Source organism: Puntigrus tetrazona, unplaced genomic scaffold (assembly GCF_018831695.1).
Source record: "Puntigrus tetrazona isolate hp1 unplaced genomic scaffold, ASM1883169v1 S000000793, whole genome shotgun sequence".
Lineage (NCBI taxonomy): Eukaryota > Metazoa > Chordata > Actinopteri > Cypriniformes > Cyprinidae > Puntigrus > Puntigrus tetrazona.
The window spans coordinates 114,917-140,972 of NW_025048397.1; the positions used below are offsets into that span (position 1 = coordinate 114,917).

The following is a 26,056-nucleotide window of genomic DNA, read 5'->3' on the forward strand; positions in this document are numbered from 1 at the left end:
TCAAAACCAATTTTTGTAACAACATGATGGCTGCCTGGACGACTAGATGGAGTAGAGTACATGCAACTTTGCCAAACTGCTGTAAAACCCACCCAAACCCGACCTCCGCGGTCGAACTCAAAACTGCCTGTGACCACATGTTTGCCTGACCAGCGAAAGACAGAGACGGTGTTTAAAAACATTATTTTCCCATAGTTTTTATGCAACGATAAACGTCTATACGGTATTTACAGAGGCGGGCCTTCCAGAGCACTGAAAGAAATCACGATGGAATCTAAATTGCATCCTCGCGGAATAGTTCACAAATGGAAGTAGATATCTGCCAGTGAAACAGAGCCATTATTGTTTTGAGACCCGCTGAGCTCTGTGAGCCGCAGGAGCAGCACAGATGAGTTTTAACCCAAAAATAACCTGACTTGAGCGGCGGTGGGGGATGATGCTAACGTCTCCAGCCGGGCTCAGATGAGGCAGTAACTCAGCATGTCCTCCCCTGCTACTCTTTTATTTAGCACCGATTCCTCCCAGACTTCCCTCGCCAGAACTGAGCAGATACCCGCCATGTAAACGTTTGTTTTTAGTGTTTGCGTGTGGCTGAAGTGTGTGGGGTTAAAAATAGATTCAGGATCATTTGCCTAATAAGGACTAATGTGGGATGAGGAGTGAATTAGCATAAGCGTTTGAAGGATTTTTTTGACAGGGGACTGGATTTAATTCATCGCTCGCTAACTGCAGTCTCCAGGCGGCAGCCAAATGGAGGCTTGCCAGAGAACAGAGCGCTGCTTCTCTCAACATACGACCGCTTTCCTCGATGGTGTTCAGTTTCCATGGTGATTAAAATGCTGTCATACACACACAAGGTCCTCAGAGCGGTTTAAACTTTGACCTTGCAGATATTTACCAAGCTACAGGAGGTTTTAGGCCCTTCACTTCCCTTTAACCGGCTAATAAACTTCCATAAGAAGTGATATAAGAGTCCATTTATTGGGTATAATTTTGCGGTAATGGCTGGCTGAGCGCACATTATATTTTTCAGCCGAATAGCCACTGAAGATGTATGTATGTAAACATTGCAGATGCAGAATATCTGTATCTTTGATGGCGCTTGGAGGCGGTTTCGTGCTTTGGTCTTGCTCTCAGTTAATGAACTCTCTTGGGCAGATGGACGGCTGGATGTGAGTGTCGTGATTGCGTTGTGACAGATTGCTCAGAACGATGCGCTGCCGTAAAGCGAAGCAAACCGATGTGTCATTAGTTCTTGTGCTCTGGCTGTGTGCAGGGGCTCCGGGGGCCGTTCGCTCGGGGACCGCTGGCCATTATCATGCTCTACTTTCCCTCAGCCCAGACTCACAGAAGAAATTGGCTTCTCTTTTTGGATTCTGTGGCAGTGCTGTGAATCCATTCGTGGTCTCACGAATATAAAAATTCATATTTCTATAGAACACTGAAGCAGAAACACTGGAATAGAAAAGGAAGTAGAAATTTGCCAGCAAAAGCAAAAATCTAACTTGCAAGATTTGCAATTGCATTTGGATAATGTCACAATTTAAGCATGCACATATGGAAAACACAATTGAAAATACAATTTAAATGTTATTAAAAGCGCATTTTAAGAACATTCGTGGCTTTGTTAGGCTTTTCCTTGTTAATATTTAGCTGATGACATTCGTGTCACCTTGTCATAAACACATTAATCATCAATGGTTCCGTTAGGAGATGGACTGGTTCGGAGAAGTGGACCTCATTTTTGAAGGTCCAGCATTCGTGATGGTCTCTGGACCGGTGGTATGAAATCCTCCAAGTTACCTGCTCCGAACTTGTCATTAAGCCGGGCTTCGGGAGCCAAAGGCCTTCTTTTGTCTCCCACTGAGTCATCGTGGTAAATGCCAGAGCGCATCCTCATCAGCCTGGAGCCACTGACCACCAGACTCAGCCATCTTTTCAACTCCGGCCTAACGAAGGCCACGCCCGGGGCTCTCCGGGTAATGAATGCTCCAGATAATGAAGGAGCATATGGTGGCCCGGACCGTGCTGAGAAAAGCTGTTAAGACCAGAGCGAGAGACCACTGATGAGTGTGAGCGGGGAAGGTTCTCCGGAGGTTTCTGCTGGAGTTTATGAGAGATGGGGACTGGCTTGCAGATTCTGTGTGACAGCAGATGGAGAGATTTCACATCTTTTATACTGCGCTAGAATTTAGGATCAGTAAAATGTTAAATAGGTTTCTTATGCTCGTAAGAAAAACAAAAGATTTTGATTTCTATTATGTAAAGTTAAAGACCTTGTAGTTTACTCCATATAAGCCTTAAGATTTGCTCATTGAATTATCTTTATATATTCCATTACTGTGACACAATGAGTCATACAGTGGTATTAGATTTTATCATCACCTTTTCTTGTATCTCGTCTCACTGCTGAAGCAGAATAAAGCATGGTGTCAGTGTGGCGCTTCCCGCCGTGCCCAAATATATTACCTCTGAGAGATGGTTAATTAAGGAATAGCTAGACGAATGCTTAATGAGGGGCAAGGGAAACACACAGGGGTGTGAGCTCAATGGAGATTCCAGAGTTGGTTTCAAAATAGCGAATGACTAATTATTGAAAAATCGTCTCTTTGTGTGTTTTGACGTATTTGACACTGATTGGTAAGTGTGCGATGTGTGCTGACGGATGCTGCGTTTCTTCCTGACGTTTCAGAACGCAGAAGCCAGCTTCGACTTCAGCAGTAACGACCCGTACCCGTACCCACGCTACACAGACGACTGGTTCAACAGGTCAGTGTCTTCTGAGGTCTGACTGACATCTTCATGTGAAACAGGTAGTCATGTAAATCATATGCAGTGGAAACAACGCACAGCTTACGCATTAGTGAACAGCTCTGAACGTAACTCATCCAGCTGGAATTTAGGGTCAAAACTGTTCTTTTGTCACATATTTTGAAGCCTTTTTGTAATGCTTTCAATTAAACATGTTAACCAATCAACACAAAATGAACTTTAAGATAATACTCTGTCTTAGCTACCTGACTTTCTATATTCATTTTATTCACTGTATGTTTATTTTTGATTCAGGACGTGTTCACACTTGGCATCTTTTTTGACAAGAAATCAAAAGCTGGCGGCGTTTTGGTTATGAAATAGCAGCGGAGGGTGTCTTTTGTTGCTATAACAATAGCTGCAACGGGAGTCTAGTGTGTGCTGCAGAAATGTCTTGTGTTAGCTTTTGAAGTTAACGGGAGGTTAATCTCGGTTCACGGCGACGTTTGGGGATGCAAGATATTATACAGGGGAAGAAAACAGTGTGATGCAGTTTAGTCCAGGAGCTCCGGTTGGATTGAAGCACCGTTTGGAGCATATTTTGGAGTAGATAGTTAGTCATATTATACAAAATATCCATTCTTTTGATCAATGTCATTTGTATACTTTCTGTACTTGCTATATATTTTAGTATTTAAATATAAAAAGAGAGAATCTTACTGGCTCCAAACCTTTAAACACTAGTGTAAGCTACACGTCTTATAAGATGTAAGATTACTCAGAGCGTGCAAGGATGTATCCGGGAGTGGGCTGGAGGAGCATTGACCTGTGACTGTGTTTCTCAGCAGAGCAGTGGTTGGATGAAGGACTCCTTGCCTCTCTGTATTGATTTTCCTCACACGTAGCCCCATTAAGTCATCTCTGACTGGCTCTCAGCCCAGCTGCATTAACACAGCGCTGAGCCCTTCCTTCTGCACTCTTATCAGAGCAGTGTAGGCCCGACCAAACCCTTCGCCCAGAGGTGAAGATTACTGTTCCATCATTTCATATCGGATTTCCAAAACAGAGCCACCGCTAACTCCGATGAAGGAGTCAGTAATCAGGAGAGTCTGTTCCACAATAAACATAAATTAATGCTCGGTGTGATGCAAATCGTTTTCCTCCACTCTCTCGGAATGAAACATTTGATCGTCTGCTTCGCTGGGCATGCTGAAACTGAGCGCATTTAGAGATGTTTGTGTGAGGGAGGGAGTGTGGACGAGAAAGAAACAACAACCTCAGCATAAAACGTGGCCCTCGCTGCTCAAGAGCGGGATGGACTCAGCTGGATGCGCTGTTATTCAGGTAGCTAGCCATGGACGCGTTGACGGTTTGAAGGAACAGTTCAGATGAAAATGAAATTCAGATGAAAATGTGCTCGCGCTCTGATGAGACAAGCTGTAGATGACTGTGACTGTGATCTTCTTCATCAGATTTGGAGAAATGTCTCTGCATCACCTTCTGATTAATGCTCTGCAGGGAATGGGTTCCGTCAGAATATGATATATTCTGATATATATATATATATATATATATATATATATAATATGATGCAGAGCAGGGCCGGATTTAGAAATAAAATGTAGATTGTTAGGGGGGTTCAGGGGCAAAAATGCGAAAATGCGAGACTTTTCCCCGGAATCAACCTGCGATTGATGGTTTGTAGCTATCTCTCTATATCAAGCTAGAGAAATAAAAAACGGGACCAATTTAAACCGAGCGCAATCTCTCCTGCTTCTATAAAAGCATATATTGTGCTACGTTCGCCTAATTAAACCTCATTTAAAAGCAATATCCGTTCGAGAGAGACAGAATTCCCAGCTCTGAACCTGTTTTGAAATGCATCCAAAAGCACAGAGTAGATGTTTTCTTGGCTCGGCTGCGGAGCTGTTTATTGTGGAGGTTTGTATGTATAGTGGACAGAAGGCGCCCTACGGGAGGAAGGTCAGTGAAGCCTTCTGTCAGCGTGCCGCACTGCTCAAACTACACACCATCACACCTTCGGAGACATGGACACAAATGCTAAGTGCTTTTACGGGCAATTATTAAAGTGGTTTTTAAATGATTTGCGTTGATATGTGCATTTACGATATTTTAAAAGCCGTATTCACTACCAAACCTCAGATGCAAGCATGCAAGCAAAAGCATGTGACATTAAAGTCAGGCGATTCTCCACAAAAATGATGTAACCTGCATTGATTTCCGAGGACAAATCTCAATACAGTGCGATCCAGATAAACCTTGGCGTGATAGATATTTTGAACGCTGTGCGTCAAGGACAGACAGAATCTAATAGAAGGAAGACAAGTGGCTCTTGTGTTTTTCCAGGCTGGGTTGCGGGTGTGAAGCACGCTGGGCCGTGTGCTGAGAGCAGCAGTAATATCATCTGAGCTGCAGACTCGCAGCACAATCAGACGCTTATATATAAATAGAAACGCTGTCTGTCTGAGAGCAGGGGAGGAGGACGTCTTGATGTGGCTCTTCCAGAGGAGGCTCTGTTCTTTAGCAGCTCGTCTTGTGCGTCTGAGGCTTGTTATTTAAGCAGGGCAAGGGTCAGAATCAATGCGTTCGTTTACATGCACATTGAATTCGGAATCTAGTCAAGTGTCGTGAATGTATCGACCCTATGGCTATTCCCCCGTTAAACCAATATTCCAGTTTCCTTAAGGAGTCTAAAAGGCAAACAGTTATGCGTCTATACAAAAGCCTTTGCTAGAGGCTATATGATAAAGGCAATTTCCGATGGACATATTCTAAATATGCATTAATAAGAAAATATATTTTACATTGGAGCAAGTAAGCAAAATGACCTGAATGATGAATTAATTAACTTTGATGTACGTTTAGTTTTGACGAGGAACAGAATGAAACGGCGGTTATTTGCTGGAAGTCTTGCCCTCCTTTTGTAGCTTTCAGTTCTCATGCACAGATTCCCAGATGGTAAGACAACTTATGAAAATCATTGAATTAATGTAAAACTATTTGTTGGTTTGTCAAACCGATTCAGAAATAATTTTTTTATTTATTTTGCAATTTTGTAGAGCCGTGCCACTGTTCAATCTCACGCTGTAGTATCAAACATTATTCACACATAAATGACACAACACACTTGTGAGCAATTATCGAAATAACCTCACAATTATTGCAGTCACCATCACCTCATCCCAATGGATTTTAGTTTTCATCGCCTCAACAAATGTGTTTTAACACATTGTTACAGCGGACAGTGAAAACCTAACCCATCTATAGCACTAGAACACTGATCCCAATAAATTTGAACATTTCTTTTAACATTACTGTAGCTGTGGGTGCAAATGCCATTTGGATTTAGTGCAGTCAACAGACAAATCAGCGAATTGAATCAGTGGTTGCTTGCTGTCAGGGTGCAGACTTCATCATGGAGTAGAAGACGTATGAGAAGCTCTCTTCAGACCTTCGTATTCTGAATACATGCTGTGGTGACTGGAAAGTTTTTAGCAGATTCCTTATATTTTGCTTGTTTGTAATCATACTTATTGCCATCAATCGAACAATGGATATTTTGCTGTTATTTATGCATATTCAGAAGATGCTAGTGCCATGATCTACCGTTTGAGCTAGCGATAGAGCTTTCAGAGCACTGCTTCATGATGCTTCAAGCCAAAGTCAGGCGATTTGAATTAATGAGGATTTTTTAATGTCACAACCATTTTGAAGTGTTTTGAACTTTCATTGGCTCTCCAATATTTTGGTTTTACCTGATCTTGGGTCAGTTTTATACACTCATAGACTTTAATAGCATGTGTAATTAAAAGGGAAGAATTATGCAAGCCCTCCATAACAAAAACAACAAAATAACAATTAATTTTTAATGGTATTGAAGTATTTGTTGAAGGCATTAATTAGAAGAACTTTTCAGTAAAATATTTGCAGTTTTCTTGCACCAGTAACCACTTTTTCGGTGCTTCTGACCTATTGAAACATCAAGGATGTTTTACTTTTCTTAGATTGTGCATATAACAGAAAACATTAGCTTTTCTGTTGGTGTTCCTAATAAATGTCACAGCAATGCGTCTTGAATATGTTTTGCATCAATTCGATTTTATTTGGGATCATTACTATGAAGTTGATTTAATATTCTTCATAACAAATGTTAAGAAGTTGTTTAAAAGTTAAATAGGTTCTAAATGATTCTTGATCATCTTTAAAATAAGGGTAATCACTGAAATAATTTAGGCTATGCTTTTACAGTAAATGCATATCTTGGCTTCAGTTGCAAATATTAAACAGGTTTAGAAAAGTCTTTGTGAAAGTGGCTGGCAGCAACCGGTTCTTGAATTCTGCGACTATGATCTTTAGAACCACACTGCATTCACAATCAGCCTGACAGTTGTGTAGAGTGCAGCTGTTCTGTATTTCTCTTTACAGTAATTGTTATATTACGTCAAATCCTTGAGAAACGTGTGACGTGTTTTTCAGTCATGGCACAAGGTGTGCTGGAGAGGTGTCTGCGGTGTCCAACAACAACATCTGTGGAGTGGGCGTGGCCTACAACTCCAAGGTAGCAGGTATGTCTCTGATAGGCTATAAAAATGGGGCGTGTCATTGCGGTTGATTGGGTCTGCGTGATCTGTTTCGACCATTTCTTGATGTCTGAAAAATCCTATATCTTACACTGACCGTTCACTTCTATTATTCGCTCATATATATATATATATTACAGATATGTTTTTTTTGCTTTCTGTGCTGGCTGTTGGATTGTATTGGAAAGCACCAGAATAATACCAATAACATATATTTGGTTGCAGATCATTTGTAAACTTTATAGAAAATCCATGTTTCAAACGGTACAAAAACAATATTCACATTAAAGTGTTGTTCTTCAAATACTTGCATGCGTTAGCAGGTTTGTTCTGTGCAGTCAGTAGTGATGAATGATTTGTCTCCGCTTGAGACGTTGCTTTTGTTTCTCAGCCTAATGGAATATCAGCTCAATTGATAATTTCTAGCCTTCCCCTCTTCCACGACGTCCAGCAGCCAGCGCCAACAGCAGCATCAATAAAAATATCATTTACGCTCTGCGGCGCATTGATTTTTTTTTTCTTTTCAAAAGGCCACAAAAGAAATGGCGAGTAACTAATAGCCAGTGAACGTCTTTTGTCCCTCACAAAGGGACACACACGCATGATTCACAGAAGGTTTTCCTCCAGGATGAGGACTATCAGTGAGTCTTATAGCCGCTGATTTCCCTGGAATGCCTTCATACGTGGATTTAAGCTGTATATAGAAAACATTGTCTCGAGAACGGTCTTAAAACAAGCTTTTGATGGTCTTGGTCTCAGACTAAGAGGACTCGGGATTTAGTTTGAAGACAACTGTGGAGAAACTCTCTGATTTATTTACAGCCACCATTAATGCGATTGGGTGTAAACTTGCTTCAGATGCAGTCAATAGCTAATTAAATGACTAAATAACAAAAATAAATCATTTGATTTATACCAGTGAATGTCAAAATGTTCGTATACGCCCACAAAATTCGATATATTGTTGCGAAAAAGTGAATAAATGACGTGGATTTTTATATGATGTCATTAAGCAATATCAAAAGAGCTCTGGAAGTGTCTTGGTATTGTATTAATGGTTAAAAATAAGGTATTTCTTAGGTAGCAAAAGTTGACTTGTATTGGACTATATTCCTAATCTTACCCAATAATTTATAAACTAGTAGCTTAGTAAGCATCAGTAGAGTAACATCTAGTTCATCTCCGTGATCTCTCTCCTGCAGGAATTCGTATGCTGGACCAGCCCTTCATGACGGACATCATCGAGGCCTCGTCCATCAGCCACATGCCTCAGGTTATTGACATCTACAGCGCCAGCTGGGGTCCCACCGACGACGGCAAGACGGTGGACGGCCCTCGGGAGCTCACCCTGCAGGCCATGGCCGACGGAGTCAACAAGGTACCTCGTCAATTTGCATTCCCAGGAAGAAAGCTCTCTATATATTCCCAATCTCTCACAGACAAATCAGTATGCAGATATGTCCATGGCATCATTGTTGGCTATCTTTTGAATTGCTCACAGTTGAATCTTTGTAAATATAAGTATTTGTCTCAAGCAAATGCTGCACATTCATTACGATAACTATTTCAGGCCTTTGCATCGTTGCAGCCGCATTACAAAACCGCTTTGACTCCCCGAGACTCTAGGAGTTCTCCCACATATGTCAACCTTGTAAAGTCTCCTCGCGTCACACTGAACGTGTCATTTAGATGCACATTCCCCGTTCGTGACTGCTGCCTTCACAAATTGCCTCGGCTAATGGGTATAAATGGCGCCGGGCGCTCCTCTGCTGAGCAGGATTTATGAGGGCGCTCCACTTGTCAAGCCGAGGCATCGCACAAAGTAATCGCTGTGTGTTTTGAGCAGCCCTTTGCAATTGAAATCAGATTGGACGAGAATAGCAGCGATGGGTGAAGACTATCTGTCCCTCAGGCTTCCTCAAAGCGCTCGGAGAGGACTGAGGTCGAGCCTGGGAGTCATACCGAGCGCTGTTTAATCATTATGAGGGTCAGACGCCAAACACTTCTCGTACGCTTCATTTATTTATTTGTAGGATGCCACGCAGAGCGCTAATGAAATGGCAGATACAGACAGCATGTCACTTACCACAGAATATCATCTTAAATTGTCACTCAAAATTTGTGGCTACTGCACAGCAACACATGGGGCATTGCAGCAGATATATATATATATATGATATTTCAACCTTGGTGTCATATCTTATGATTACGTGCAAAATACACAATGTTAAAAGAAAAAGGAATGCTGTCTTCCCATTTCTGCTTCAAACCCTGATGATTTTTGCCAGAAATGCTGTCAACAGATCGAATAATGCAAAAACGTTCCTTTAGCTGATGCCAGAATCAGTCCTGATGATTTTTGCCAGAAATGCTGTCAAGTTCATAAAAATTGCTAGATCGAATAATGCTTCAAGATCGAAAAGTTCTTCTAAAAAACGTTCCTTTAGCTGACCCTTGCTCAACGAGTTTCTGTTTTGCTGTTGGACCCCATGGCAAACTGCTAACTGAAGGTATCTGGTACTCAGCAATAATAGCTTATCGAAAGATTTATAAGCAATTAATAAGTACAAAAATATTCAATGTGAGAGGGGTGGGTTGAGATTTCTTCTACTGTGCTAACATTAACTAGCATTTTCAGGGAGAAAACAAGCAAACAAACATGAGGGTTAAACATTGACAGAAGAAGGTATTCTGGATCTTCTTGTAGGACGTTTTCTCCATTGGCAAAGTCACCTTTGTCTTGCTCCATGAGGAATTTGTAAGGCACTTTACTGTGAAGGCCTTTTGAACAAGTGAAAAGCAACCATACAAATGCGACCTTAAAAACTTTTCAGACTTTTGACCGACCTCAAAGGAGAGGAGAGCTTTTTACTGTTCCTAGCAATCAGGTCTGGCATTTTCACCTAGCAGCTGATAAAAAAAGGTGAATGATCCTATAAAGTTGTGTTAAAGAAGGACCCTGTGTCTTTCTTGAGAGCAGAATATCAGAGGAATCAATGTGTGCTGTAGCAATGTGAAACTACTCATAACTCATATAATTCATACTGAAGTCAATGTCTAACACTGCATTGTGTGAAGAGCTGCACAGACGCTTCTGTTCCTGCTCTTTGACCAATTGTTCTTTCAGTCGTCTGGAGGAAATTTTCTCCCTCCCACACTAAACAAAGCTTGTTACAAAACCGGCAGTTTAAAGCTCAACCGTTTGTTTTAGCTAATTGTTCCAGGGTTCAGCGGATGGGTCTCCATTCATAAAGAGCAAGAGAGAAAGAGAAACAGATTTTGTTCACTAAAATGACAGCAGTTGAAGGTGTTTGTGGTCTGTAATATTGGGTTTTTTCTTTTACAGCAAGCAAAATATTAATTTAATCAGTCAAGAGAAAGAGAAATGCATAAAGGGTTGCACCCACAAACAAGGCAGAAGAAATTTAAAAATGACCAGCCAAAAAAATAGCTCATGAAGTCAATTTTGCAGAAATGAGATGTGTTTTTTTTCTATGGCTCTAATAATGTCTTCTGAACCCCTTATAGCACAGCTTCGAGGTTGATGAAGTCTAAATTGTTTTCACCCTAGCAATGTATTAAACTCGCGGTGTGCAATTGTGACTTTATTGTATTACACCGTCGAGACTTTATTTTTCCATATTAGCAAACAAGTTTCATTAGCTCCTCGACGAGTCGCATTTACCACACAAAAGACTGGGGTTACTAGATGCTGAATGAGTCATTTTGATATCAAATCTAAATTATGAAAAGCCGTAAAGTTCGGTAGTGACTGCAGATTGTGAAGGCGCCATCTTATTTTCTTATTTGTTTACTCCAAAGAGGCTGATGCCCCGGGGTCTGGAAGCACCGTAATCACTCCTCGATGTGTTAGCATGGTAAATCACCACGTACTGCTCAAATAACAATAATCAAGCACCCTTTTAAGATCACAATTGTACTGTACAGATTTCCTCCCGTCAGGTGCCTGCCACTATAAAACACAAAGCCTAAAGAAAAGAGCGCCGTTGCATCCAGCTAAAAGCATCAAAATTATATGTTCAGACGAGAACCTTAAACACAATGGCTGTGCTTGAATCATCGACACTCGCAGGAGAGCTTGCAGTCTTTAAAAGGTCTCGAAACGCCTCTCTGATGTCTCCAGTGAATTACTCGTGGTTATGCGAGTGTAATTTGTATGATAGAGTAAATCCGAAAGAGCGCGGACTGCTCCGCATTGAGCAGTAGCAGGTGTGAGCGGCGCTCGTCTTTCTGTGTCCGACAGGGCCGAGGTGGAAAGGCAGCATCTACGTGTGGGCCTCGGAGACGGTGGTAGCTATGACGACTGTAACTGCGACGGATACGCCTCCAGCATGTGGACCATCTCTATTAACTCAGCCATCAATGACGGACGCACCGCGCTCTATGATGAAAGCTGCTCCTCCACCCTCGCCTCCACCTTCAGCAACGGCCGTAAACGAAACCCCGAAGCTGGCGTGGTGAGGAGTGAGTGAGTGCGTGGCGGTGTTTCCTACAGATCTGGTTTGTTTGAATTGATTTGATTTTCCATCCAAATGATGTTTTAATAATTACCATTTTAAAAGCACATTGTATTGTATTGTAATTCTTATTATAACCCTGGAGCACCAAACCAGTCACGAGTAACATGGCTATATTTGTGACAATAGCCAACAATACATTGCATGGGTCCACAATTTTCTTGTACGCCAAGAATCAGTAGGATCTCAAGTAAAGATTATGTTCCCTGAAGATATTTTGTAAATGATATATTAGTAGTATGCATTGCTAAAGACTTCGTTTGGGCAGTTTTTAGCTTTCAGATGATGTATAGATTGCTGAATCTGGTTTTGCGATCCAGGGTCATATATTTTGTATTCAGTCATCTGTGGAGTATTAGATTCAGATTGGTCATAGCTGCTTTAAAACATGCTTTTGAAACACAATCCTTCATTCTGCAGCGTGATCATATGAAGTGCGACAGTGATAAAATGACAGGGAGTTAATCGTTTCATCCATTTTGTGTTTGAACAATGACTCTCAGATGGAGTCGGGAGGATGCATTCAGCTAGGAACTTAATCAGAGCGTATCTCCAGGCTCAAAGAAAGCGTCTGAGATGAAGACTGTGGTTAGTCTGTCAGAGGAAAGGCAAGAATTGGCTCGTGTCAGTCTGGATTCTCTCAGGGAGATCAGCGTCGTGAGACTTCTCTCTGAGCACTGAACACTACAATACCAAAAGATATGGCAAATGATTGCTTTTTTATTATTCTTATTAAAAGGGGAAGAACAATAAACTTATTTGATCGGTTTATCACTCAAAAGGATTAAAAGAAATGTAGACATGACAGTGACAGTGATATCCATTCAAATATATTCATACAAATTAGGCCTAAAGCACTAAATAATTCATTATTTGGCTTTCATCTCATTGCTTTTCGAGAGGTTTGCTTACATCAGTCAAAATTGGTCACAAGTACAAACACCCATCTCTGGAGGGTAAATATGGATGCTTCTTTCATCTCCCGCCTTTGATAGATCATAAAATCCCAGGCAACTCCAAAGTGTACATCACCTCAAAGAGTTGTGACGAACAAAGCTTTGGGGTTTTCCTCTTTGCCAGCCGAACCAAGTTCTCTTAATGATCGACAAAGTTCAAAATGTAAGAATTGACTTCCATTCCTCCGATGAGCTGCAATGTGAACGGCCCAACAAACGCTACAGGAAGGGATTTACGAAACAAATTCAACACAGTCACATAACAGAGCAATTTCATTGGTCCAACGCAACAATGAAATCAGCAAGAACCAATCATCTTTATTTCACTGTTACTTTCCACCTTGTACACTTAAAAAAATATTTTTAAATAGTATTTACTATTTAGAAAAGTCAATTTTACAGTGTATGGTTGCTCGTTGTTGGTTTGACATAAAATATTTTCATCACAATTATTTGTATTTCATGCAATGAATGAAACTTTCTTAGAACAGTAAGGTTTTATACATTCTTAGATTTAAAATTTAGTAATAAAATCTAATATTCTTAGAAAGGCAAAAACAAAATGATGATGTTACCAACAAAATAAACACGTTGCTCGCTTGCTCTAAAGTCAGTTCAACACAGAATTAGAATTTCGAAGGCATTTTTCACCTGCTGGAGTGTAATCAGGATATCATTGGCACTAATGTTTAATTAAGGCTTGCTCTTTGTCTGCGTCTGTCTCCAGGCCACCACGGATCTGTATGGAAACTGCACACTGCGTCATTCGGGCACATCTGCTGCCGCCCCGGAGGCCGCTGGCGTGTTCGCCCTGGCTTTGGAGGCCAAGTATGTACACTTTTGTTTTCCAGCCTCTATGAAAGATTTATGACACAATAAGACAGCGTTGCAGGCAGGCGGCAGCTGAGATGGTAGATTACTGCAGACGAGGCTCGTGTCAGAGCGCTCTTGCTCTCAAACCTCCCTCATGTATGATTGATACACAGAAAGCTGCATTCCTGGTGATTAGAGAGCTGAATGATGATGTTACCGACAAAATAAACACGCTGCTTCACGCTGCTTTACTTTACTACTTGATTTGAAAACGTACATTTCACCCAAAGCCATTTGATTTTGCACCATGTTGTAAAATTCAGACATCCATTCATTCTCCAAACTCCCTGAGCAGATCTATCCCAGGCAGAAGTTTAGGGGTGAATTATAGAAAGATCATAATTTTAAAATCTTATCTGTTTGGTGACCAAGATCATTTCAATTAGGGACACATTTTGGCCGACAGCTATTACAGAACACAATTTCCTAAGTGCATTATCCTGTCTGAACTACGCAAACCTTGTTGACAAAAAAAACCTGTTCATGTATGCATATCTTGCACACTCTTTGAAAATATATTAATAAAACAACAAATAAAAACGCTAATGTAAAAAAAAAAAGAATAAAGAGATGATTTTGTCGATGGTGTGGAGGCTTTATCCTTCTCGTCCTTGGTGTAAAAGGGCTTTTTTTTTTTTTTTTGCAAAAGGCAATTTTAAAGTGAAGAATCATCTATTATTTCATTTATCTCATCAGCAGCGCAGTGTTGGTTGCTTGGTAACAGACCTGAGACTGGATTGTTGAACTTGATGCTGCAATTTAAGATTTCTAACTAGAGATAAGATACGATTTTGTAAAATAGGATAATTAGTTTTCTGTAATACGAATCTGTAAAATCCTAACTTAACGATCGTATCCTAGGTTAAGACCTAAAATAAGAAACTTTCTGTGATACGCTCCCTGGACAGGGACAGTTTGATGTGTGAATCAGGGCTGAGAGGGTGATCTGGCAGTAGCCCTGCTGGAGGAAAGGAGGCTATCACTGTTCGTTTCTAAGACGCTTCATATCCACCTACTTACAGCCGCTGATAAAGAATCAAACTGGCAAGTATGTCGCTGATCACCTCAAGAAAAGAAATTTGAAAGGCGCTTTTGGTTCGAGCCAACAACTACGCATGTTTCTCTGAATGCCAGACAAAAAATCATATTTGGCTGCATCTGGCACTTTAGACTCATTAAAAGAGTTTGAAGCTCAAGTCTCATTTCATTTCAAGAGTAACCACATTGACTGAAATTAACTACAAAGAGCTAAGGCTTTATTAAAAACTAACAAATTAATCACACTTTTTTTCCTGAAATTAATAGTGATTAATCCCACTTGACATTGAAGTTTTTAAATACATTTTTTATAAATTTATATAAATACTTTAACAGATTTGAATAATAAAATTAGTGTATTAGTGTGTTGTTATGTGTAAGCTAGATTAAAGAGTGTGTCAGCCTCCCGAACAGTTTTAGGAGATTGTTCCAGAGTTTGGGTGCCAGATAGGAAAGGTTCTGCCCCGCCACCCATTTTGATATTCTAGCTATTATCTTTGACGGAAAAGGGAGATCAGTCTGTAATTAGTCTTTGGGGTCAAGATGAATTTTTTAAATGAGAGGCTTAACAATAGGCAACTTGAAGGTTTTTGGGACATATCCTAATGACATCGATGTATTAATAATAGCCAAGAGAGGATCTGTTATGAGGGGTACTGAGTACTGAGATGGTGTTATAATCCATTTGCAGGATTTACTCAACAAATGAGAGACAAGAATCAGAAACAGGCAGTGGGTCAGTAACAAGGCAGTCAGGATTGGTTACCAAGTTAGAGGGGCAAATCCATAGGCATGGTAGAGTAGCAAGCAAAGGGTCGATGCACAGATGAACAATTCAATCAGGCAAACAAAACAAAGGGGCAAATCCAAGGAGCAGAGAGAGCAAACAGGCAAAGATCATACATGAACAGCAATCAGAATAAACAATGAAAACGCTCGGTAAGGCAGGGTAAGCTGTGAGCTCTGGCTTTATACTGGCCAAACAGGAAGTGGTTGCAGAGGAAGTGAAGCCAAGTCAATATTCCGGTGACTGCTCCCTCTGCTGGTGTGGCGTTACAGGATCTATGATTTCTGGAAGCAGATCTTTTAATAGTTTAGATGGAATAGGGTCTAACATACATGTTGCTGGTTTAGATGATTTAACAAGATTGTACAAGTCTTCTTCTCCTATAGTAGAGAAAGAGTGTAATTGTTCCTCATCGGATCTAAAGCTCACTATCTGATTTGAAACTGTAGTTGACGGCTGCATAGTAACAATTTGATCTCTGATGGTATCAATCTTGGAAGTAAAGTAGTTCATAAAGTCATTACTGCTGTGCTCTTGGGGAATGTCAGCACCTGTTGATGGTTTATATTTCGTTAATTTAGTCTCTGTATTGAACACATACCAGAGATTATTTTTTGTTTTCTTTTAAACAAGACAAAAAAAATCTGATCAAGGAGTTTTAATGTTTTTCTGTATAATAGGGCACTTTATTGCCAGGCTATTCAAAATACCTCTAGTTTTTGTCCAGTTGCGCTCCATTTTCTGGGGCGCTTTAGGTGGGAGTGCGCCATACACCACGGAGTCAGATCGTTTTCTTCTATCTTTTTTAAGCTTAAAGGAGCAAATCTAAAGTGCTAGAAAAGAGAGTACATAAAGTATATAGTTTCTGTTACATCAGCCACGCTGCCTGTGGAACACATCTTAAGAAGGAGAGTCACGCAGTCAGAAGAACGTGATCTGGAGGTGGAGGAACAGCAACTGTGTTTATTACACTTGATTGAGAAAGCTTTGTAAGGTGCGACTTCTGGGGAAAAGGCCATTTTGCCACATAATTTCTGCCTCCATTCACACATTTCAGTATGACGTTATGGTGTCAGGACTGGTGTTAATAACTGTTGACACAGCCTTCCCTGTGTAAAGTCTTTGTGTTTGCTCAGTACTAAATAATGATGTAGGTGGCGAGAGAGCAGGTCTCTTTGTTCAGCCAAATGTAAACACACATCGTAAACGGCAGCTTATTTGCATGTGTTTGTATATTTCAGCAGTACTTAGAGAAGAGTACTGCAATACGGCTCTGGGCTGGAACGGGACAAAGAAAATCAGCCCTGGCATTTTCAGTTCAAGCGACAGTTTTTCTCCATTCTTTATGGATGGGGTTTTGGTTCCTTGCCGGTGTGCAAATGATTGATTGATTGACTTGTTATTAAACTATATCATGTCATTTTAAATGTAAATTCACCCTCTGCCAGTAGGTGGCGCTTATGCGGCAATCACCATACAGCGTTTCATTGGTCATCGCTGTAAGCAAAGCAGAGGTTTGCTTATTAAAGGAAGAGTTCACCCAAAAATGAAACATTCCTCATTCATATGACTTTCTTCTTTCAGTTTTTTTAAAATGTATCCTCTTCCAAGCTTGGAAAGGCTTGTGGATGCTGGCTATTATTTTGAAGCTCCACAAATCGCATATATACATTTTAAAACTAAACCAAAAATGTTTATATTTTTTAAATTATAACTTATAAGAGAGTCAAGTTTCGGTTTCTCGGCTGACCTCTGACTCGATATATGACGTAGCTTTGCGTGGATTTCAGCTCTTAAACTCTGCCTCCATCGTTTAGAGCCACATCTCAGCATCCAATCAACAACCAATGCACAGAATCAAGTCTATTCATTTGATCTCTTACTGACAATCTCTAGGATTAATGGTCAGAGCTTGGTCAAAGAAGACGGCATATAGTCTACATTCGCTTCCTCTGGCACTCTCCACAAATTGCTCTTCATCTTGAGTCGAGCGCTCTTGAGGAACCATATGCAACTGTAAGGGTTTTGTTGTTGCATTGCTTTGTGCTCTCTGCAGGAAGTCATTCACTCAACAGTGCACATTTTATATTGGAAGGATATGATAACTATTAGGATTGGGAGCCTGAAGGAGGCTTGAATGGTTCAAGTTTATGACAAACAGCAGTTACGCTAGTCATTTATTTTACATGGCTTGAATTTATTTCCTTCGTTGTGTTTTTTCTGCAGCCCGAACCTGACGTGGAGGGACCTGCAGCATCTGACGGTGCTCACCTCTAAGAGGAACAAGCTTCATGACGAGGTGCACCAGTGGAGGAGGAACGGTGTGGGTCTGGAGTTCAACCATCTGTTCGGATACGGCGTGCTGGATGCTGGAGGGATGGTCAAACTGGCCCGGGAGTGGAAGACCGTCCCGGAGCGATTCCACTGTGTGGCTGGATCCGTGCAGGAGATACAGTGAGTACAGAAAACACCATTTAGACTGGCCTTTGCCTTCACTAAAGTGGTAGAAATTGTACAAATATTAAGCACAAAATTAATCTTGGGAAGTTACACAACTGCACATGGCAATATGAGATGTTGAAGATGAGGACTAAGTACTATTTCAGTTCGATGCAATCCTTTCTAAATATAATTTCACATTTTCTAAATTATGTTTGAATGGTAATTTACATTAAGTTTTAATTCATAATTCATTTTGAAATAATAACACAATATAATAGCATGCATTAAATAATACTTTTCAATCTATAGCCTTCAAATCAGTCCCGCTTTATATCAGGTGGCTTTAACAACTATGCACTTACATCAAAAAAAGTACTTATTGTAAAACACGTTTGCTGCTCTTGAGGTGGATACGGGTAAGGTTAGGGACAGGTTTGGTGCTATGGGTAGGTTTAAGGTGTACAGGATGCGTCAACAATGTAATTATAAATGTAATTACAGATTTAACTGCACGCATGCATTTTTATGCGCATCATAAGGCCACTTAATACAAAGTTTAAACTCTAATTGACAGACTGGGCTTCAAAGGGATCATTAGTTTTAATGTAAGAATGCCATTGCATCGTATATATTTTAAAATAATACAAAAAATAAATACAGCTTTGATTTCAGGATTCAGTGTGCTGTTAAATATTATTTTCCCTCCGTTCATGCGCGTGTGCTGGTGGTGTTATCCGGCCGCTCTGACCCTCTCTGTGCTCTGTGTGAAGGCATATTGCATGTGTCGCCCTCCCGACTCTCCTCACTCGCTCCGCTTCTTCTCACATCTGCTATAATTAGTTCTCTCCCACTCACTGCTGGGCACTGCACGCTATGGCAACAGCCGCAATTACGCTGCGTGTGTGTGTGTGTGTGTGTGCGCTCGCACGCTCTTGTTTGTGTAGGTGTCCTTGTCAAAACCTCCATCGACAGCGCCAGGCCTCATATCATACCTCACACAGGGGTGGTGGGAGTTCTGGTGAGGCACAATTCAAGAACAGCAATTAAGCAGCGGCGCGGGAGAGATGTGAGTGAAGTGTAATGAGATGACACTCCTGACTAATGAATGCCTCCACACACACACACACACACACACACACACTAACACACATCACGTGTCACTCTTGTCAGGACAAACCAGGCTTTAATTGATTTCTGTTACTGTCCGAGCCGTTACGGGATTCAGCCTACCTTTTCACCCACACAGTACATATATACACTACCTTTCAAAAGTAAGATTTGTTTTTTTATGCTCATCAAGGCTGTATTTATTTAAAAATACAATCAAAAATATTTCGTGAAATATTATTGCAAAAAGTTTTATTTTATTTTTTTTGTTATATATATATATATAAAAGCTAGTAGAGATGAAGAGAGCTAAACAGAAAAACTAGCTATTCTCAGGCAGCCAGTAACACCCGGTGGCCCACCTTTTGTTCCCGAAGCATAATTAAAACGAAAGCATAACAGCATTCACGAGTTTCAGTCCCACTCTTTTCTTTCTACCTCTGGCTGGTTTCATGGCTCAGTTTGTCACTGATGTGTTATAAACAAAGCTGTTAATTACATTTGCATAATATCAGGTCACTGCAGCTCAGGTACTTTAGTTTTAAGTCAATACAGATTTGGCACTCACAACCTATTTGTATTATTCCTTAGCTTCATAGACCTCGGTATACTGTGTTTAGTGTTTTGTAAAAAGGTAATTAGTTATAGTAACTAGTTGTTTATCATCAATAGTAACTGAGTCACCTCATTTTACAGTAACTAATTACCAGGCAAAGTAACTATTGTGTTACTTAATAAAAAATAATAATAATAATTTGAAAGGCGTCACTTCAGCTTTTAAGAACTGCCGGTTTCTCTGGTAGTGGGCGGAGCTAATGCGCGAAAGACAATCTTATTGGCTGGCGCTCAACGCCCGCAATATTAAATGGTAAATTAATAGTACATTTTTAATATAATAAATTATTATTATAAGACATTGTACATCAATCTACACTATTTATTTACTGACACATAGCAGCAGTCAGTCAAGAATTATATTATAACGTTATTGAATTACGACTGGTGGTGGTGCTTGTTTATTATTAAGTGTTTCTATAAAAAAGGGGTCCAAAAAAAATTCTAAGATAACAAAATGAGCTGCTGGGTTCATGAATATTAATTACGTAGCCAGCTTTCGCTTAAACTGATTTGCTGAAATCAAAACAGGGACGATAATAGATGAGCGCCAGCCAATAAGATCGTCTGTCGCGCATTAGCCCCGCCCACTACCAGAGAAACCGGCAGTTCTTAAAAGCTGAAGAATTCCAAAAAGTCTGTTATTTTGACAGAAAAACACGACAAAGAATATCGTTTACATGTAACGAAAAGCGCGTAAAGTCTGCGTGTTATGAAAGACTCTCTTGCTCTATATCTTTGCGTGTGTGAGACAACGACGAGTTTATGGTACTTCAAATACAGCTACACTGTGCACTTATTCAGATGGACGGAAAATTCTAATTCTAATGTTAATATAATAAATTATCTATCATACTAATTTTATTGTCAGTAACAGTAACGGGGAAACAGTAACTTTACTGCGTATAAATAGTTATGAATTAACACACACAATAGTTCATTTAGTCTCTTTTGAAGGCCATGGATAAGTATTAAAGTTCTCAATAAAAAAGTATCTCACAATTTTTGCAATTATGTTTCTGCGATTCTGCAAAAATTTTTTTTAACTGTGACTTTTTTTATCTCACAAGAAAAAAATAGAATTGTGAGAAATAAAGCACTGGGAGATAAAAAGTTGCATTTACGAAACACCTGGTTAACGTGGCAGTCTGTGCCTTTGGCATTTATGTGCTAAGTAGGCCAACGGATCTTGTGTTTTTTTCGATGTTTGGCGTGGCTCTTTTATGAACTGTTGTTCTCGTCACGTCTTCTTATGTCCTCTTGCGTGGCCTTTGGATATTTCTCTCAACTAGTTTCCCGGGAAACACTGGCCTCTGAAAGGCCTCGGCGCCACAAACACTCCCACTAATCTGAGCCTGTAATGGGCCAGGCTGGGAGACCTGCCTCTGATAATGCCATTACGTCCACTTTACGCCGGCTCGCTCCGGTCCTGCGCCGTTATCAGCGCAGCAGCACAAAACAGAGCGTCAGCGGCGGCCGGCCACAACAAAGCGGCCTTACCGAAGGCAGAAAACCCATCATCTGCTCAAAGCAATTGTTGGCAGCGGGATGGCGCTCCACTTAAAATAGAGGAACGTGTAATCTTTTTTTTTTGTTTTTTTGTTTCTCCCCGTGGCCCGGTTTTGCTGCTCGTTTTGAAACGGCAGGAGCGTAGGGTTGTTTCTGAAACGGAAACGCTCGAGCCCAGCTTTTGCTCACATGCTCCTTTGATGTTTCCGGTGGCTGTGGAGAAGCACGCTGGTCTGAGCCTGGCGCCCGTGCATCACGCTCAGAGAGCTCTTAGCATTCATACCGGTTTATTAGCCAACGTCGCTGAATTAATATGAACTCTGTAAATGTCGCCGGGAACAGATCTCATCTAATAGTCCAGCTCACAAAGACTGATTCAAGTCGGCAGAAGGGTGTGAGATATATCTTTCTTAACCCTTGTTCAAAAAAAGCACGTTTTAGCGTCCCTGGAACAATATAAGCGTGTTATTTACAACTAAATGAAAATATGTCGAGCTTAAATTGATATTAAATGCTTGTTTTTAGGATTTTAGTACACATTTTTATGATTGCAAGAACAGTTAGCTCTATTGTTTTTGAAATATGCTATTATGAAGTGAGTGAACATTAAGTACACTTTTATTAAATATTGTATATTAACATACTGTACAATTAAACACACTTTCAGGGAATACTCTCTGGTTTTGATGGAAGCAGTGTGCTCTCCTTGTTAGGTCTCTGTTTGTAACAACGTCCTAATGGATGCAAACAAGTCCCATCCCATGTTTCTGCTCATTCAGTATCCATCTAGACGCTGAAAGACACCGAGTGCTGAGAGGTCTACGCTCTTACTGAGAGCCGCACCAGAGCTACGTCCTTTTAACATATAAAATACAGAAGTATGGGAAATTGAGACATTTGTGAATCGCTGCCGTTTGATTCCTTTAAAAAAAGAACTTCTCCGCCGCTTTTTTCCCCCAAAGATCAGGATGTCATGCATTGCTCCGGAGAGGTGATTACGGAGGAACATGACACTTGTGTGGTTTGAGATGCCTAGAGCTCGCCCGAGGATCGTCCGTGAACGTCTGACATTAACATACAGCGCCGCTGATAAAACGTCTTCTGTTGACTTTATGCGTGACCTTGGACCGCAAGATACGAGTCGTTTTTTGTGTGTGTTGGTATGGATATCAGAGTTTTCTTAAAAGTGTGTGTGTGTGTGTTCTTGTAATATCTGAGATAGACAAACAAATCAAGCAGTTTTGCTGGCATCTAATGGGGAACATTTAGTACGGCGCCCAAACAAAATCTCACCGAAAGCTTTTTTTTGCCCATTTTTTGAGATATCAACCAAATTTTGAAACACAGTTCGTTTTTATTTGTGCTTTGGTTTTCTGGGATGATCATATTTCCTAAAATGTGTATTCTATATGAAGTATTGTTTCATTTTATAAGACTTCAATTGACTGTTTTTAACTTCAACAATAATCTGCCACTTGCCGCGTCTTTAAAACGAGGCCGAATGTACGTCTTTGCTCCCAAGCTTCAAATTTACGTGGACGTTTTTGTCCTCTGTGGACCTACGTGCAACTTGTTTTATCGATGCACAAGGGTTAATATTTTCGCCACGAGAAAAAAATCAATCATTTTGAGCCATGCAATATATAGTTGCTTATTGCTACAAATATACCCGTGCCGCTTAAGATATTTTGCCCTCCAGGGTCACGTTTTTTTTCCTTTCCAGCAGTATTGCACGCAAGTTTTACGAAATCTCGCTCTCTGTCTCCGCGCAGCAAAATACAGTCGGGCGGCAAGCTGGTGCTGAGCGTCTCGACCGATGCCTGCCAGGGCAAAGACAACTTCGTGCGCTACCTGGAGCACGTGCAGGCCGTCATCACGGTCAACGCCAGCCGCCGAGGAGACCTCAACATCAACATGACGTCCCCCATGGGCACCAAGTCCATCCTGCTGAGCCGCCGGCCCCGGGACGACGACGCCAAGGTGGGCTTCGACAAGTGGCCCTTCATGACCACCCACACGTGGGGCGAGGACCCTCGAGGAGCCTGGCTGCTGGAGGTGGGGTTCCAGGCGAGGCCCTCAGAGCGGCGTGCTCAAGGAGTGGACCCTCATGCTGCACGGAACACAAAGTGCCCCTTACATAGACCAAGTGGTGCGGGACTACCAGTCCAAACTGGCCATGTCCAAAAAAAGAAGAGCTCGAGGAGGAGCTAGACGGCCGTGGAGAGAAGCTTGAAAAGCCTTTTGAGTAAAAGTAACTAGCCATGTGCATGATCATATCTCTCTGTATTAGCGTATATTCCCAGCCCGCTCTCTCTCGGCTTTCTTTTTCTTGTGATGATTTGATGAATGTCTGACGTGGGTCTCTCCTGTTAAAGTGTATTCTCTGAATGATTCAGCGGCCGCGAAAACCATTTCGACACTCAAGAAGCTCTCGGAAACGTTTGAACATCACTGCGAGTGGCGTTCACGTTAACGAAAGACAGCACAAGCACACTTTACAAGCAGACGCTTCGCTAAAAGACCTTCTCGAGGTTTCGGTACCGTTCTGCTAATCTGCAGAAGAACTTCGAGAAAGTTAGTCCTGAGAAAACCTTTAGCATCATTTGTAGATATTTAGTTTTTAAACGCAGTGAAATTCAGACTGTAATGCATGACTTGAATGTCCAGATGTGTTTTTTCGCACCGCTGTACGTCCCGGCGAGAAAATATCTTACTGTCGATGTTCCTTTTTTACTCTTTACAAAACTGTATATAAAGCAGATACATGAAGACTCACCCTGCTGTCCCTCACCTCTGCTGTACAGTTCGTGACTGTAAATCCTTTTGTGTGGCTCTCCTTTAAAGTTTAGTATCTTGCAAACACAGCGGTGATATTTCTTTGTTTCTTTCTTTCTTTTTTTGTGAGGAGAAAAATGTGTTTTTTGTTTTTTTTTTTCATCTTATGAATAGATGAACTGTACATCATTCTCCTGCTTATGGCCAAACAAAGCGTATTTCATAGCGTTGTCTATATATATAATAAATCTATTTAGCTGTTTGTTAAAGCACCTGAGTGATTAAGACAGTAATTTCCAGCGGGTTGGGTGAGGAGGAGTCCAGTGGTTTAACTCGGTTAACCGTAATTCAATCAGAATTATAAGTACATTAGGTATACGTAAACATAATTCCTCTCCTAAGATATATAAATGTCTCTCTCTCTCTCTATATATATATAGACACACACACACACCATTATCTTTAGTCTGGGCTGTTTTCGATGCAGCAGCTTGCTGTGTTTATTTTTCTGTAGTTTCAGGTGTATTTATATTTTAAGGCTTGACGTTTGTACTCGCTTTTCTCAATCTGTTTTTTTTTTTACTATTTTTATCGTTAAATGCGACACAAATACATGTCTGTGCCCCAGCCGTAGCGCTCTGTTGAAAGCTGGATGTGATATTTCAGTGTTTTCTCTGCGCTCTGGACCTTGCATAGAAAATTATGCAAAGGTCACATCTGTATCCCGCAAGGTCAGTTTCATGAAAAATAGATGAGTTTCTATTTCCAGCTGGCTCATGCTGAAAAGTGGATGATTTTTGCTTGACGGTTGAACTAACCGAACCCCGAGGGGCTTGTACTTAAATACTTATATTATACTTAAGCTTCTAATGGAAGTTTTCATTGTTTTAATTGCTGCATTGTAATTTTTACTGACCTTTAGTCCTCTTTATAATCAGTCGATGCAGTGGTGGTCTTGAACTGTCGTCTGTTGTTGTGGATGCTCAACCATTCAAGGGTTTACAGAGATACAGAGCGTGAAAGCTCACCAGAACAAGCCAGCAACTCTCACCCTCCAAAGATGCACGCATACATTTCATGAAAATACACGTATAATAATGTCAACGACTTTATCCCCTTTAAATATAAAATGATAATTAACGTAGGGAATTAGATATGCTTGTTATCCATGGAATGGAGGTTTTATTTCCACAGTAGTAAACTAATTGGTAGATACCGATTGACATTAAAGAAAAAAGACAGATGCAGCATACAGTAATTAGGTGACTGATATCACATCTCTGTAGTTACAGCTGTTTTTTTTTAGGCTAAATAACCTATATTTTACCCAAGGAATACAAGTCAACACCCGAAGAGGATGCTCATTATAACCACTGGGCTGATGCAACTGTCCCAGATGCTGTGTTACACAACACTAATATAAAAAAGAACAATTATTTGGGTTGAAATTCTTGAGAAGTGGGACAAAACAGGTTGCAAAATTGAAAAAAAAAATAAACCACATTTATGTTTCTTATATGAACAGCTACTGAGAGATGCTTTGATTCAACCAACTTTTCTTTTTATTAAAAATGTGCTTTTTACCTTGAATTTCAACTTTATCTGTAACAACATTCAGGATGCTTTTTAACCTTTCAAAATGCACTGCCGTGTCAGCAGACGTATTTCACGTTTATATGCGACCAACGATGAAAATATCAGAATAAAAAATGATCAAAATATTCATCTGATGGAGCTGATAAATCTGAGAGTGGCAATGAAAACCTGAACTTCAGTAAAAATATCAGTATGTTAAATCAATCGCTGTATTAAAGCAAACACAACAAAAATTGAGTAAGTTATTGTTTATAAAGCTTTTATTCAACAGTCACGTTTAGGTATTTTCTATATATCATGAGAAATTAATCTTGTGGCGGTGACACCTGACGGTGCCATTTTTTCACAAAACAAATGTAGTAGCCATTTAATTTTTTTTCTGTTGATGCTAGATGCTAATGAAACCAGCTTGAGGAAATATTAGCGTTAGGATTTAAAATATTCAAAAACTATAAATCTTAGCAGAGC

The 26,056-nt window shown here is 40.5% G+C and overlaps 1 protein-coding gene across 1 annotated transcript in view; it reads left to right on the forward strand.

The window, feature by feature from the left end:
* pcsk2 (proprotein convertase subtilisin/kexin type 2) overlaps window positions 1-23,518 on the forward strand; it is a 35,443-nt gene extending 11,925 nt beyond the window's left edge. Inside the window, 12 exon segments of the mRNA XM_043233365.1 lie at window positions 2,693-2,769; window positions 7,249-7,337; window positions 8,555-8,730; window positions 11,617-11,626; window positions 11,629-11,649; window positions 11,652-11,830; window positions 13,574-13,674; window positions 17,771-17,998; window positions 22,990-23,286; window positions 23,288-23,399; window positions 23,401-23,429; window positions 23,431-23,518. Coding sequence (XP_043089300.1) covers window positions 2,693-2,769; window positions 7,249-7,337; window positions 8,555-8,730; window positions 11,617-11,626; window positions 11,629-11,649; window positions 11,652-11,830; window positions 13,574-13,674; window positions 17,771-17,998; window positions 22,990-23,286; window positions 23,288-23,399; window positions 23,401-23,429; window positions 23,431-23,476 — 1,365 coding nt within the window. The 3' untranslated portion in view covers window positions 23,477-23,518.
* The last annotated feature ends 2,538 nt before the right edge of the window (window positions 23,519-26,056 follow it).